The sequence below is a fragment of the Varroa destructor genome, unplaced genomic scaffold (assembly GCF_002443255.2).
Source record: "Varroa destructor unplaced genomic scaffold, Vdes_3.0 BEIS01000001.1, whole genome shotgun sequence".
In the NCBI taxonomy this organism is placed as follows: Eukaryota; Metazoa; Arthropoda; class Arachnida; order Mesostigmata; family Varroidae; genus Varroa; species Varroa destructor.
Genome location: NW_019211454.1, coordinates 12,404,525 through 12,420,665, shown reverse-complemented (window position 1 = coordinate 12,420,665; position 16,141 = coordinate 12,404,525). Strand labels below are relative to the sequence as shown.

Here is a 16,141-nt window from a genome sequence, read left to right as displayed (position 1 = left end):
TAATTTAGCTGCATTTCCGGCACGAATGTTGTAGGATGTAACTTGTGACCCACGCTTGTATACAAGCATAAAACAAACAGTACACACTAACATTAGGCTAAACAAATTGTTATTATATTCGCTATAAATATAACTTTGACGAACGTTTTACATTAACATTGAGATAAATGCTCGTCATTGAGCAATTCGAATTCTATTATTCATCGGTTTTTGTCGGTGAAAGTGACATCAGTCAGGTTACGAACCCACTATGAGAAGCACGGTCAAAGTTACGGTTGTTAGACAAAGTATGTCATTAAAGAGCTTCCTTAAAGGATCCTATCAAAGACGACTAGGAAGTATCTGGCATAATCTTATTCATATCAGGGTAAATCGATTTTTTCATCATTAAAAAACTGTCTTTATTATTTTATCATTAAAAAACAAAGAATAAGTTTGCTACACGTGTTAAGCTTAATTATAATTAAGTTTATTTCTCATATATGCAAGCTCCGATTATGCTACAATCAAAGTTTTACGACGCTTTGTACAGTTTGATATTCCTGTAGTTTACAAGTGATTTCGATTAGCTATCTATTGTAGGTGAACATTTCGTTCTATTGACTTTGCCATGATTTGCCATTTTGCGAGTCAATATATCTTTATCGTTACAACATATTTATATTTTCTGTATATATTTATTTTTCGCATTATTAAGAAACGATCGCGATGATAAAATACTCATTTTTTCCAGTTGTTAAACGAACGATAAACTACTTCCACATTTCATATCCATATATTAAAAATTTACCAGACGACCTACCCAATATTTTTATTTAGAAAAGTGGGGCTCGATTCTTTTCCTTGGTTCAACTTCGACTTTAAATATCAATGCAGAATGTTTTAAAGTTGAATTTACCTATTTTGCACCAATGGGTCACCTTCTTGTGTCATCATTACGACCCATGTATGTACGTAGATGGATTGTGTAGAACGAAATATGCTGTATAATACGACTCGTTTAGCCACCTAAACAGTACAACAGCATAATGAAAGATCAATGAGTTGGCTGCTCGCCCAACCAAAGTTGAGTTCATTTATAATAGTTATCGTTAACTTGACATTCATTATTACGTTAAGGCATTGCTTATCCTGCTAGCATTCAAGAGCGTAATGTTGAAACACGACATCTCGGGGGTTGTTGCAAGTTCAAAAAGAAATTTGAAGTAGAAATCAACTTCCGAGAAACAGCCAACCTTTCACCAGTCCAGAATAGTTCACTCCTGACAACATACCCATTTGAGTTATGACATACTCTATAGAGAACACCATATTAGTATAAAAATTGATCTTGGTATTGAAGCCATTACTATATCATTTGCCGCTTAGGCTGCTGCATATTAAGTCCTTCATATTCGAAATAAAACGAATACTTCGAACAATGGCAACGGTTCATCTCTTTCGTTTAGCTATCTATGCGCGTACACATTTAGGCCTTCGCACTAGGTCTACTACGGAGAGTGCACTAAGACAAGTGCTTGTAACTTCGTCTTCCCACAAATTCTATGTGAGACTGTTTTTACTTCTGGTTATAGCCAATCAAATAGGCTCTTTAGATGAATACTGCATGATATGATTATCCAACGATTATGATTATGCATGCCTTGTCCAAAGCCAGCAAGAGATCGCCTGAGCTAGATTTTTACCGCTTCGTTGCTCGATAATAAAAAACCCCGGCTTTTAATATATGTGCCAATAGTGATATTTTTTATTTTGCCAATAGCCCCATCAGAAACCTTGTTATTCTCGTGTCACGTTATTTCGATGGACGACTGTATGGTAAAAATAATAAACGTTTATGTTTGTTATATTTGTTACTCTTTGTAGTCGAAAATGCCTATGCGAGGTAGATACTTTAGGGTCATTGTTATCGTTATTCATTATTTATACTGCGTCACCATTGCCAAGCTTCAATCAGGTTATACGAAGCGCACATAGATAGAGAAACATGAACGAAGAGGAACCGAGCAAGGCAAAATAGTAGGCAAAAAAAAAGCAGTGAATCTTACGAATCCTTCGCGTGTCCAATCGCTAAACTGGTTTGAACATGAAACAAAAAAATAGATCTCGGAGAAATTTTGAGAATTTTCTGTTAGAGATGTCAAAAATGTGTTTTTGGAATTTATGCTCGCAGGAAATGGAAATCATTGCTCATGTTGCCACGAATGCGTATGCTCTGCATTTGTACAACAAAAGCTTCGATAGACGAAAAAGTACTTTAAAATCGTTTCAAACTTTTCCAGCTAAGTTTTGTCTATTAACGCGTGCAGTTTTTTAAAGGTACTCCTTAATATATTTATTGCGAACTATTTACAAAGAAAACATAGGGTTATAATTCAACGTCCCGGTTTATTAAAATTCGTTCATCAATGTTTGAAACGAACTTGTTGTCTACTACCGAATTTATTATACCTTGGCTGCATGCTTTACCGCATAGCGTATGTTGATCTGGTAAGGCTCTGATTCCGGTCAGTCTTTCATAGGCTATCCATGTTACTGTTTTTTAATAATATTTCATCAGATTTCGATAAGGTCCGCGCTCACAGTGCGCACAGATCTTAAGAATAGTTTTGTAGAATTTATTGAAGTTGCCAATTCTGCTATGCTTAACTTCCTCAACTACAATTATCTTGCCGACATTAAACTGTGGCAAAATCTTGAAAACCCGCTTTGGAGACGGCAGAATTTTGTTGCCGGAAAGGACGCGTAAAATGATGAAGTGTAGAAGTAAACTATTGTCATACCTACGATTCAACACGAATTCCTGGGATGATGGCGCGCACGAATAGAAAACAATATTTCAGATCTAATAGTGGAGGCAGAACTGAAGATGATTTGAACATTACGATAAGGAACGGCGATCGCTAGAAGTCAGGAGGTTATATATCCATCGTAGTTTCTAACGACTTCCTTTCATTTCTATCCATCCAGATAATATATCACCGTCTGCCCAGAAGGTAACGGGTTCCGGCTTGAGTCACGTTTTGAGCTGTTGATCTATGTTGCACGCCGCCAAGGTAATGAATTGTCTAACAAATGAAAAATATGAAAATTTATTGTTTGCAAAATATGGATGGTGCAATAAAACCTTCCATTCGAAGTAGCATAAAGCAGTTTTCACGATTTTTATTGTGTTACATCTCATTTATCTTCACGTATATATATATATATATATATATATATATATATATATATATATATGACTCTAAAAAAAACGTTAGCGAACGTGACAAGCCTCTGGCTGCAAAAAAGCTAGGGAAGGGGGGGGGGTCACTGACCCAAGCCCCCCAGTAACATACACGGTAAAATTCGTTTTATATAGAAACAAAAATAAACATGTATTTTATGTACCAATTCAGTTCTATTCCGCTAGCTGCAACGATTAGTACAGGTTCCACGAGCATTTTCGGCGTGTCATGAATCAAGTGACATAAATATGTCTGCAAAAGAAGCCAAACTTCACAGTGTTGCTGTGTATACATCATGTCCGGTCATGTAAAGCCAAACAGTAATACGAGTTGTATGAGTCCTGAAACCGATTATCGATATCAGTGTTTGAAATCTATCAAATCATGATACTCTTACAAACATCAAGTTCTAGGAAGCTCGCTGAAAACACTGCAAATACAAATGACGCCAACGGTTATCCGTCTCAAACAATCTGTCTCGAAAAAATATCTCCTATAGACGAAAGCTTTGCTCTCGGAATATTTGGCAACCATCTGTCAACAATAATACCGTGCTCGTATATTTAAAATACTAAGCATTTTTTTGAAGGTTTCTAAATGAGGTCCAACAAAATTAAGGGGAATCAATGGAATAAAAGCTCTCAATTACCGTTAACGCAATCTTTTTTTGGTTACTTAGATTTATGTCAGTGGTTAGACGCAAAGTTCTCGTTCAAAGTCTATCATAGAGATATTGGTTCTAGCTCAAATGTGCATCGAAAATATCTTATAATCGAAGGTACATTTCTGCCTGTGTAGATTTCCACAAATACTTGAAAACTCCCGTCTATTCTAACCTCATTTCGTTCTTTCTAGTCAATGTCTCTAGGAAACAATTGTGTATATAAATTAAAGAAAACAGTCGTGAAACGGTCATTTTTTGTCCTCGCCAGCAAATTCAGTTTGACGTGTCTGCGGTCGACATCTATTTAAAATGAGATAAATAAATGAGATAATGAGATACAGTGTTTCGTTGCCGTACTTGAGTTTGGGTAAATCAAAGTTGAACGATCGACCGCTCCAATCAATCAGATTTTCAGTTTCCTGCATACGAAACGTGTGCTTTATTTTCTTCTGACTTCCTTGTCCGAGAGTTACTTCGTTTCCGGAAAAGTAATTGGAGATTTATTCCATACCTAAACAAGATTCTTATGAATTTACCACATCTGCGCCTCACATCTCGCTCATACCTTACAAGACCACTTGTTCAACCAACGCGAAATATTCCTGATTTGATAGCGTCATTCGAAATTTAGCTTATGCTGCTTAATATGATGTTAGGTTTGTTCCAATTTCTAAACAAACGTCAGCTGGCAACATTCATTTCTGATTGCTTCAAAAACTTCGATATGGCGCTATGTACAACGGTCACCACTTTAGAGGTAAGGTTCATGACAATTAGGGCCACACCGTAAAACGTAATGCACCTGGCCATTTCTTCGAACGAGTCACATTTCAATGCACAAAATGCACACAGTCAATGCAACAATTTGGTAAAGCAATTAGCTGGTCTTGAAGAGAGAAGACCACCCTGTGGTACTGCTTCCTTATAACCTAACGCTTCTGAACCTGTTTCGTTTCAGGTTATATAAAGTAAAAAATTTTGTAACAGGACGGCTCCTATATTTACACAAACGTCGTGTTGACCTGCAACATTTACTACCTAAATGAATCGAGAAGTCAATGTAAATGCATCTGAAAATATAACGTGTGTATAGGAGAGGCAAAGTGGCAATTATTATATTAATCAGTATACGTATATATACATAGTGATCAGTATAATCACATGTATTTTCAAATGCACTTATATTGAGCTCTAGTAGAACTTTGGTGGTAGGCGTTACACGGCAATGCGACGTTTGTATATTTGCGGCATTTTGTTGGAAAGCACCCTAAGGACTTACATGGATAACTATGATAATACGAAAAATGTTTCCATTTATATAGTAATATCTTTTTTCCATATACATAGTAAATTATATATTTAATTAACCAAACGCGACAAAAATTTAAATATATAGCTTATCAATAAATAATGTATTTAATAAGGTCTATTGAATGTTATCAATATTACTTGGTCGAACTGCGTAGCCTTTTCTAGTTCGATAACCTACGATGACCTACATAGTAATTGCATTGCAGATAAGATAATTTGTTAAATAAAACCAGGTCACTTTTATTTCCGACAATTAATCGTCTCTCAATCGTGCATATTCCTTTTTTTTTACTACATTTTATTAATATTCATCACAAAATTTCGAACGATGTTTGAGGCCAATTTTCTTCTTATTTTCCAATCCATTCCTCAAAATGGCGCAACGTCCAATATAATAAAGTGAAGCTTTCTTCGATCTTAACAGGTCGTCTGTTAGGTAAAAATGACCCAGATGTATGGAGTATGTATAGACAGAAAGCAGTCTACATCTTTTAACTGACAATCGGATGTACTGTTAAAATTGGCGAACCAGAACACAAGGCTCAATGTATCCTGCAAAAACTATACATATATTTTGTCGTAATTGTCATTGCTGCCGTGTTCTTCTGTCAGCTGCATGCGACGTGACAAGCTTCATTGCCGTTTCGATTTCAATTCCATGCACTCGGTAAACCCTGTCCAATAGTCGGTGTCGTCGACCCATTTCGCAGGGCAGCCATTGCGGCCACCTTTGTGAATGCGCGCATAATCATAACATGTGATTCGACCATCGCCGTCGCAATCCGTTCCCCATTTGTTCATATACTGAACAATCGTCAACTCAGAGCACTTTTTGTCCTTGAGGCATTTTTCGAAGTCTACCAAGTCAGCCGAAGATTCGTATGCGTCAGGAATTTGAATCGAATAAACGTAAGTCAAATTAGAACAGGCCTACTCATCAGGTGCTGTATATGTATATCATTAATGCATGTTTTCTAAAATAAAATTGAACTTTAATGATACCTGATTCAATTTACAAAATGTCTATTATCTAAAAACTGGACTATTCCTTAAACAAACATTGAAATATTAGGCTATACGATTATAATGATAAAATTGGTGTCAATTATAATACTTCAAGCGCTCAGAAACCTGAAAATATTCGATTTGCGGAGCTCTGCAGGTCCACACGCCGAATTTTTGCTCATTTTAGCACAAATCGTTACGTTTTTTTAATTTCTATATTTCTTCACTGCACTGTGCATTGGTCTACCATGCACCAAGTCACTTCAGCAGAACTTTAATTTGTACAGCATTTGTGCATGAAAGGTAATTCCTTCGTACAGATTCGGTTACAGCAGTAAATAGGAGTAAATAATCGGCAATACTGTCGTTTTAAGAGATACGATAAGTATACATAAACAGACAAATAAAAACAGGTTATACATACGGTCAATGTTTGCTTCTCCAGGTTTACCAGCATCCACCCAATAGGCGTAGGAAAGCGTATATGGTCCACAGAAGTAAGCATCTGGCCCAGCGTTGTGACACCCTTGATCCAATTTACATTTAGTCGATGCCTGTTTAATAAAAGGAATAAATGAATATGTAGTTTGGTATGCGCACTAGAAAACTTTCTAAGCCATTTTAGAGAGATTTACTTAATAAAGCAAATATTTATTTCGTATGTGTCATAAGCAAAAGTAACTCCCACAAAAATCCATTCAAAGAAGTTGAGCTAAGCCTAGGTGCTACCTAGATACTTGTTTCGTATACCTGAAGTCAATGCATTCACGAAAAACTCTGAAGAATTTTTGCCATCGATTGTATATTATGTATCCTTTTTAATACCTTATATAAAATTATTCAACTGCGACCTTGTGACGGACGCTTGTAAAAATTCTTCAGCTTTCTATTTATATACAATGTTATAACGATATACGCAATTAGTTATTTAATGTATTTGTTACTCTAGAGATTTATAGTTACCTGACAAATGCAGTCGAGGCAATCTCGCGTAGAATTCTGGCTATAAGTACCCACTGAAATTGAATATGATCACAATAAAGCGCGTTCACTGGTCAAATTTTTCAGGTAGCTTTAGATCAGTTGATACAAGGCGTACATAGAAAAACCCATGTCCGATCAAATTGATTGCAACTAACTTATGTTGATCGAGAGTAACTACAAACAAAGTCTACAAGAAAAAGACCACTCAAGCGGCGACAAGCGAAACTAAATTTCAGCTAGACAGTAGGAATCATTGTTGAAAAAGTACACCACTGTACAGCATACGTGTAATTCTATGAATCATCAATGATTGTCGTTTTCCATCGTAACGAAGCAACTAAGTTCAGAACATATAAGGATGATATGGACCTAAATTTCACCATTCTGATTTTATCCACAAAGTATCACGAAAGACTTAAAGGAAAAACGATACTATCAGACGGCTAACAATAACCTTAGGTGTCGTGCACTGCATGTGTCCACATATCAGTCGAATCGGTCAAAATTGTTAATCGTTGCTAATCTCCGCTCTGTTTTCGCTGTGTATTTTAACACTCAAAAAATACCGTTTTTATAAGCTATTATTCACGGTCGGTTTTGATAATTTATGTAAAAGTGTCGATCTTTTAGTGGGTGTTGAGAGTAAGACCGCAGAGGTGAAATTAGTTCTCAGTCTCTTTTCCTGTCCTTATTAGCGCTAAAGGTAGCTAATTTTTGTTTATTTTTTGCGTCTATCCTCATTATATTTTACTTAACACTTCAGTTAGAAGTGAACCTAGGCGTTTCATAAACAGCGATGTTATCGAAATCAAGCGAAAGAGTTTTTACTTCTTTTTAACTTACTCGAGTATCTTATTCGTAACTTTTTCGTTTCTTCGTCGTTATTATTATCATCAGTATTATTATTTATTACATGTGCAAACGGTTCGGCCGTATGCGTCGTCTGGTTATTGAACATACTCAATTCGTGCAAGATATTTTCAGTAAGAACAATCAACGGGTTAATTGGCAATAAATTTGAGTTACTTTAATTCAAATTTGCATTTGTTCTGAGATAGAGCTGAAAACGATCGAAGCATGTAGATGCTCGTTGTTTCTTTTTTTTTTATCTGTTACCTTTTTCAGACGATTCCACTAACCTTTTTTGGTGGTTGCGCCAATTTAGACCTAACTTATGCAGAAGTTTGGAAACCTAGCGCTAGTTTTATTACGGTGCATAATCGTCTCGTCCTTCTGGTAAACCTGACTAAATCATATGGCATTACTTTGTGCTCGTCTCTCGGTTCCTTTCTACGAATATGCACAAGGTACAAAATAATGGAAATCGGAAAACAAATCTTTATAAGATTACCTCCTGCGCCATAACAAAAGTATTATTGGCTCGGCTTGCATACAGCGATAATTGGAAACATGTTATGCCAGCCATCTCAGACCGATAACTAGTCGAATCATCTAGATTTTCCAATTGGGTGTCGCAAGTAAAAGCGGCATACCATTTAAAATTAGTACTTTTTCGAATAATCAACTGCTCAAGGCTGTTATGGCCGGTGCAACCGATACAGTATGTAGTCACGCTATGAATGCTCAGTGAACGTGCAAACTATTAATTAAAAAGCCCAAAAATTACTCATATGAGCTCCTATGTGATTTGATGATGAAAAATTGAGGGCTTATTTTTTGCGTTATATACAAATAATTATCGACATCGTTGAATATAATTCAGTTTCAAAATGAGCTGAGACAAGTTTTTGAGGTAAAACAATAGTTCCCATCTGAGTTACAATATTCACCAAATTAGGGGTTCGATACGTCACCTATGGGAGTACCAATTAACCTTGGAGCGGTTTTTATTGCTAATTCCCCATTTTCCGGTGATAACTGTGACACATTTCCCGCAAGGAGTTAGCCCGAAAAAACTGAGTACAAGTCGTTGAACTAATATATGATTTATGCAATCTTCTAACGCACAGGGAGCTAGTCGTGCAAAAGCGTGCTCAGTCTGTGGATGTATTGGTTCAGAAAAACAGTCGGCGATACCTGTGGTATTTATATTTTCGAAAGTACCACGTCAGTATATTAATCCGTACAGAAGATGCGGAAACTTTATTAAATCAGCTCTATTTCGAATGGTACATTATACTCACCTGTAAGAGCGGCTAGAATCAGAGCCGCGGCCGTTCTCATATTTAGCGTTGGGTTTTCCTGCGGCAAGAGATTAGACGACGATTGCAGCAGTCAATGAACACTGAGTTCACTTCTAAAGAATGGCTGTTGCTTGCAAAAGAATGCGGTGCAATGCTTCGACAGATTTGCACTGTAGACAGCAGGCACGACGCTGTCCGGTCAGCGAAGGCCCGGGTCGAGGACCACCAAAACAGGCGACGAGTAATGCCTGTTTTTCCGATACGTACCGTCACAGGTAATCCGTTACAAGTTTGCAACGACCCTGTGGCAAGGAGCCTAAAACGATGACGACGACGACGACCTGGTTAGATCCTCTCCGCTTAGCGCGATCGAAGCGACATGTCACTGCCCAGCGCTTCGCCTGCCATATGGTGATAAAAATATTGTCGCGATAGTGATATGGGCACAGTACCGTCTGTGACTATCGGAACGGAGGAACCTACGCGAATGAAACGCAACACTTCATCAGCCATCGTCGCATAGCACCAGTAGTCGATGCCGATGGGATAATATTTAGAGTTGTGGAAAGAAGGAGGATCCATTAGGAGAGGAGGCGAGTTCGGATCAGCAAATCAGTGGCGAAACTGGTCGATAAGATGATAAGGAAAAGATCCTGACGGGTCAAAACATATATTGGGGTACATTGATAGAGCGTTGGACTGAACACCGCAAACCAGCCGCAACAGCCACCGATAGTTGCCTACACACCTCACCGGCTAGCGTTAACGTAAAAACAACTATTTTTACTATTTGGATTGCCTAGACATCGATGAACATAACTTTGAATTTCAATGGACTACTATATGCTTAACAATAGCTAAGCTCATACGATCAGATAGTATTTGCATACGCACATTAAAACCATAATTTTTGCAATGAGTTGCTAAATAAAAAATGAAAAGGTCTTTCTTAACTCACATACGTTGCAAGGATCTTATTCCATGTTGCCTAGTCAAAGTATAGTTACTACCATTACGGCGATCGTAGTACATTTGCTTCGGGAGCTTGGAAAGCTATTTAGCAGAACGCAAGTCATTTCCAGACACATCTGTCGAAATTCGAACGTTCCAGCAGTAGAAGCTGTCCAAGAACGGTTAAATAAGCGAAAGGAATAGTAGTATTGTTCGGTTAACCCTCTCCGGTAACGAATGCAGTGCTACACGGGTACACTGTGCATCTGAACGAACACCCCTCACATATAACTGGATATATTTATAATCGGTACCAGAAATTGAGATTTAGAACAGAGATACAAACTCGACCAAACGTAGTTCTCGGTCCAAATAAACACAATATAATAGCGTAATCGTAGCCAAGCCTCGTGCGTCGAGACATTTTGTCAATTATTATCTCAACAAGAGTCCTTGTTACTATTACAAGTACGACTATTAGACTTGTTTACCATTTTATTTGTGTGATAAAATGGAAACACTACTATTTTAAATCAGTTATATTTTATTGACGTCAGGTTAACAGAACTGACGCAATTCTACAAATATTAATTAATTATCCGTTAGTATCCCGACGGTAAGGCATATGGAAATCATAGCAAGAAACAAGCCCAATTGACACTACACCCATGGCTCTAATTAAAAACGAATTGCATCATACTTTTTAGTTGTCTAACCTAATCGCAGTAATGATCAATTATCATGGGCTATAAGTTCTAATGTTTGCTGATGACAAACTCCGTCCTAATCGAACGTCGATGGAAACTGCGAAGAAACCAGCCATAATGGAAATGTCGTAATAACATTTGTACATCAGGACGTACGTCCATTACGTGTCTGTAATGTGTGAAAGTATAAATAAGTAAATGTAAAGGTATGAATAATAAATGAAACAGGTTCTGTATATGGCTCGCGTCATTTGTTTTGCGCAAGTTTCGTTTCTCTTTATTGTTGCAAATAATCAGCGCTCTTTAGTCTCTCTCGAGAAATTATTGCTAAGGCATTTCCTGGTAATAATAAAAATCTTCCATATTCCTTGCGATACTTTTTTTTTGTTGAGGATGTCACATCAGATGCAAATTAATTACTTTAGTCCGTAAGCCTATTGTAGCGTCGTTTTAATAAAGAACAGTTGCATCATGCTTTTACACGAAAGAATGGAATATTGATCATAACGATGATCATGTCCGACGTTCATTTTCGTTTACGGCCGTCCAGGGTTAGTTCAGCTGCTATTGTTCCTGGTTTTATATACCAGGTCGATTATCATGAAAATCGTCACAGCATAAAAGGTGATGTCCTGCACAAATTCAATTTGTTCCGCAACAGTCCTCTCTCCCATCATGTCAGGCAGTACGCTTGCGACGTCAATGAATATGAGCTTCAGCATCGCTAATATGCAACTACAGTTGTATAGGTAGTTACAAATGGTCATAACAATTGCTGGATAAATGATAACCCATTTAATGGACCCCGCCACAAAGCCTACGAGCATAAACCACAACGGTGGGCAGCTACTGAGCCCGGCGGCTGCCGCCATATGATCACTGTGGATTATAAAGGGCATTACGAAACCGTACGCGATATTACCAAGCCGTCCGGTGAAACCTCGTTGCAGGGCACGTCGTGAAAGTTCTCGATATAAATGGGTATACCATATTCTATCCAGGCTAGCTATCAGTTCGCCCTTTGCTTTTTCGGCATCATCAGGGTACTTGCGCAGTTGACTATAGCCTAAAAACGTCAGACAATCAAGTATGAACACTCCGAACCACCAGGATATCATTTCTGGGGCTACCTTTAGAACAAGATTCCAAACTCCTACAGACGATCCTTTAATCACGCCTGAACAGCGAATTACATCGGGATAAGGTGGAGTTTCAAAGGACGTCGACTTACAGACGTTCGCGCCCACAGCCACCCGTGCCATTCGCGGTAACACAGCGAATGCGAGCGTTGACGTACTATTTCGCAAACCATTACAGTCAAGCATGCCTAATATAATCCAATACGTCACCCAGAACAATAATGGCCGGTTTATGTATAGCTGATGCTTGCCCTCGAAATGAAAGTAGATTATAAATAAGGTTAGAAGATGCGCAAACAAGATTCGGGACGTCTTGTTCGATAGTCTACTCTGCCCATGAACTTTCGACGCCGGGCAACAAGTCAACAGCCATCCTCCGAGATTACGGCACTCACTGAAGATTCCACGCCGCTCAGATTCGGTTACGGAGAAACGCAACGTCGTGCTCTTATCCTTATCCCTATTCATATTGACCTCGCGTATTCGCAAGCAGCGCTTACTCAACGCTCAGTGCTTCGTTTTTGTTCTATCGCTATCCTAATAGTACGGAAATTCATTATCGCGCCTACGTCGCACCGTCGCCAGATCAACTAGAGAGATCTTCCCCAGTTGAACGTCATACAATGCCGATTAGCCAACTTGTAACGAAGCACTTAACCATACCTACGAATAGTTGGCAGTGATGAGGGAGATGATAAAAATATACGTGGTACATTCAAAGATCTTCTACGTTTCAAGTTTTACACATTCAAAGGCCCTACAGAAAACTACGAAGATAGTAACTCGTAGATTAAGACTGACACGGTGATTATAATAGAACTCTAGATCCGTGCGTTGGCGCAATCTCTTAAGGGTTGTCGGCAATATGCTTGTGTTTTCAGAATATTTCTTCAGAAGTACTTCTTCGACAATTGAAGTGTCATTGCACACGTGGTTAAAACATTATTTGATAGAATGGTGTTTCAGTACTTTATTAAAGTACTGAAACACCATTCTATTAGTATTCTTTCACGGGAATTATGTGTTTATTGTCACTAAACAGCATGAGCCTCTGCAGTAGATTTACAGCCTAGATCAGGAGCTTTTATTTTTGACAAAAGGCAGCTTTGAGTCCGGGACGTCAAAATGGTAGGCGGTCATGTTGCCGTTATGTCCTCTTCAGCACTGGCTAAACCTAAAGCAACTGATCTTCATTTTAACAAATTTTGTGGTATAGAGCCTCGAGTGCCATAGCTATTACAAAGATGAATGTATCCAGAGCAATGTTACACGTTTCATTCTTTATACAATCTATAGCCAATGCTGAAGCTGATTGATTACCAATCTCTGCTGACACCAGCAAAACATGGTAGATACACATGACTGTAATTGGATTTGTTTTGCTATTAACGACGATAATGTTTTACTATTAATACTATGAATGTAACAACTAGGAAATATTAAGTTAGTAGTTACACAGCGTACTCCAAGATGCAGGACGAACAACGGCAGTCAAAAATCTGAATGTTGAATGCTAAGGTTGATTCTTTATGCAGGCATAACAAACAGAGTTTGATATATGTTTTTGCCTCCGAAGCGTGCACACATGCATATGCATATACCGTTGTTATCACTTTTCACATCGCTAGATTCACCACTTGATGGCGCTAACGTGTCTGCATTGCAGATTCGGGTCTCTTAGCGTTTGTCTGCTAAAACAAGGTCACTTGTTCGGCACTAGCGATGATGTTCGCGGAGGTTTTGTTTTTTTGTTTCGAGTGTTGCATTACTGTGCCGGCTCGTTTACGTTGTTCTGGACACTAATACGCCTCCCGCTCCCTAATCCCCCTGTATCTCTGGGGGTTCCCAGGCGCCTTCGTCAATAGTCAAATCGTTTACTGCAGGCCACGGCACGTCCTGCTTCTTCCAGTTGTTTTCTCAGCTTGAGAGAAAACCAGTGAATCTAAAATTTAAATTTCTAGCAGATTTACTATTTGGCACTCGGAATGTTTTCCTTGCCGCCCACTGTGACTCTGTCCCAACGACACTGACAAGGGGATCTGCAAAAGAAAGGTCTCAAAGCTACGTGAGAGAGAAAAAATGCATACAAGGCATGCGCTGAAAACCGAAACGATCGAGCAACGTGTGTCTCTGGAGGGATAGTATCGCGAAGAAAGGTCTACGAAACGCCACTTCCACTGTTTTCTGCATCTCCTATTGATAGCAGCAACTGTAGGCGGCAACCGTAAACAGCTTAGCTGGAGCAAAGCAAGCGGTGAAGATTCAGAATCGATTTTTGCGGTGCCCGCCTGACGCCTCGAACGAATTTAGGAACACTGTTTGCGCATACGGAACTGTCGGATAGCTAGGTACAATGAATGAGCACAATCCTTTTCATGTTATTCTCAGCATTCAACGGTTTGCGTTCCTTTCGTATGCCAGTTTATTAATAGACACCCTTGATCAGTAGCATTATAGCACGTCTAACATTTAAAGGCCATATTACGTTCCCTAACACTTTAGCATATAGTAGTACAACTTAAGTATGTTAACGTACGTCCCATTCATCACTCTTACGCTTAAGTGAGTTACTAACGAGGAGATACGTTCTTAGGCCTAATTGTTAATCCAAGCCAGCACATCTGTATATCAAAACACTTTCTGGATACTAACTGTGACATCGGTTTTTTTTTTCTTTATACGCAGATGCTGTCGCTATCAATCTTGAGACCAACAGGATTATCAGCGACAGCGAGCACACTCATTGCGCCAACGACGCTTTTTATCGAAAATGCGCTGTTCTTAATCGTAACATAATTGCCCATTTTATTAATTAAAATGATATTTATATGTGCATAAAAATCTCATTGCATGTACCATATAGTATGTAGCAAAACCGTGTACTACAAAACATTTAACGTTTTGGTTAGTTCTGTTCGCCCCTTTACGGGCTTCATTGGCCATTAACCCCGTATGATCAAAATCGTAACTGATCTCAGCCATCTTCCTTATTCATATACTCCAAATAAGCAGAAGTAGTAGGCTGTTTGAATTTCCGTTTCAGGTACCCTACAGGTATACGTAAACGAACGACACAGTTCCATAACGCATTTCGGAAATGCAGGTTTAAATTCGTGTTTCCAAGTTCCGTGTGTCCGAGTTCTGCCTATCCGAAGGATTCCCACACTACGCAGTGAGCCCGTAAGAAACCCCCTGGAGTCACTTTATTTAATGTAGTGCTAGTGCCATTTAAACAACATGACTAAAGTGAGTTCATAAGCGTACATTCGTCACCATCGCTTGGCGTAACCTCTTCGTGATGTTCTCTGAAGAGATTCAGACGTACATTAGTCAAATGATTCACGCTCAGGAACTTCAAAGCTGGTTACTGAAAGTACTTCCACCTACCACTAGCCGTCCTAACTACATGCAGCGTATCTCTGACATCGCGACGGCAGCTACGGTAAAGGTTTTTATTACCCTCACCTTATCTACGTATAGCAAAAAAATTTGCGTTAGCTTATTGTATATAAGAGCGACTTCTTTCACAGATGGCAAGATCGTTGGCATAGAACAGCGTTCGTACGTGTTTCGCTCGATCTTGATTAGGGAGGGCAGCAGAAAGAGTATCAATGACTCATGTTTTTGGTTCTATGTCAATTCTTTGGACTAACGGTTCGAATTGGACCACTCGACCTATTCGGACCAGGTCTTCTCTTATACTATCGCCTTGATTCGATTCAGCATATTTTAAAGGTACTTTCGTTCTGCAAACTTCCCTACACCTGTTTCACAACGCTATACTAAATATCTATTAAAAACGCATAAACATGGCGTCGAGTGTCCGTTTTGGTCGACTTCAGATATGGCATGAATCCTAAAGTAATATGTCGCATGCTGTTACATGTTTGTATCTTAAGCGGAATCAGCGTTGTTCAATCCGAACACAAGCTTCCAAAAATCTCGCTGGACGCCGTGTGATCGAATGGGCAAAAGACTTGGAAGCTAATTACTTACACAAAGTAATATA

At 38.7% G+C, this 16,141-nt stretch overlaps 2 protein-coding genes across 9 annotated transcripts in view; one reads left to right on the top strand and one right to left on the bottom strand.

Moving 5' to 3' along the window:
- The window catches only part of Alg12 (Alg12 alpha-1,6-mannosyltransferase), a 20,362-nt gene extending 14,646 nt beyond the window's left edge, over positions 1 to 5,716 (top strand). The window contains exons 6-7 of one of the 2 annotated variants that reach the window (XR_015319716.1): positions 2,971 to 3,056; positions 4,850 to 5,716. Coding sequence is in view for 1 of the 2 variants with exons in the window: in XM_086978269.1 (XP_086834395.1) it covers positions 2,971 to 3,000 (30 nt within the window). In the remaining variant the exon portion in view is untranslated. Of the gene's footprint in view, positions 1 to 2,970 lie in introns of both variants that reach the window. The other variant, XM_086978269.1, reaches the window with a different exon arrangement.
- The window catches only part of LOC111243285 (invertebrate-type lysozyme 3-like), an 18,184-nt gene continuing 7,457 nt past the window's right edge, over positions 5,415 to 16,141 (bottom strand). For 3 of the 7 annotated variants that reach the window (XM_086978273.1, XM_086978274.1, XM_086978272.1), the window contains exons 3-6: positions 9,336 to 9,814; positions 7,171 to 7,223; positions 6,632 to 6,761; positions 5,415 to 6,059 (exon numbers count right to left, since the gene is read on the bottom strand). In XM_086978273.1, coding sequence (XP_086834399.1) covers positions 5,836 to 6,059; positions 6,632 to 6,761; positions 7,171 to 7,223; positions 9,336 to 9,375 — 447 coding nt within the window. In that variant the 5' untranslated portion in view covers positions 9,376 to 9,814 and the 3' untranslated portion in view covers positions 5,415 to 5,835. Of the gene's footprint in view, positions 6,060 to 6,631; positions 6,762 to 7,170; positions 7,224 to 8,330; positions 8,482 to 9,335; positions 9,815 to 10,293; positions 13,842 to 16,141 lie in introns of those variants that run through there. The other 4 variants (XR_015319718.1, XR_015319717.1, XR_015319719.1 and 1 more) reach the window with 4 other exon arrangements.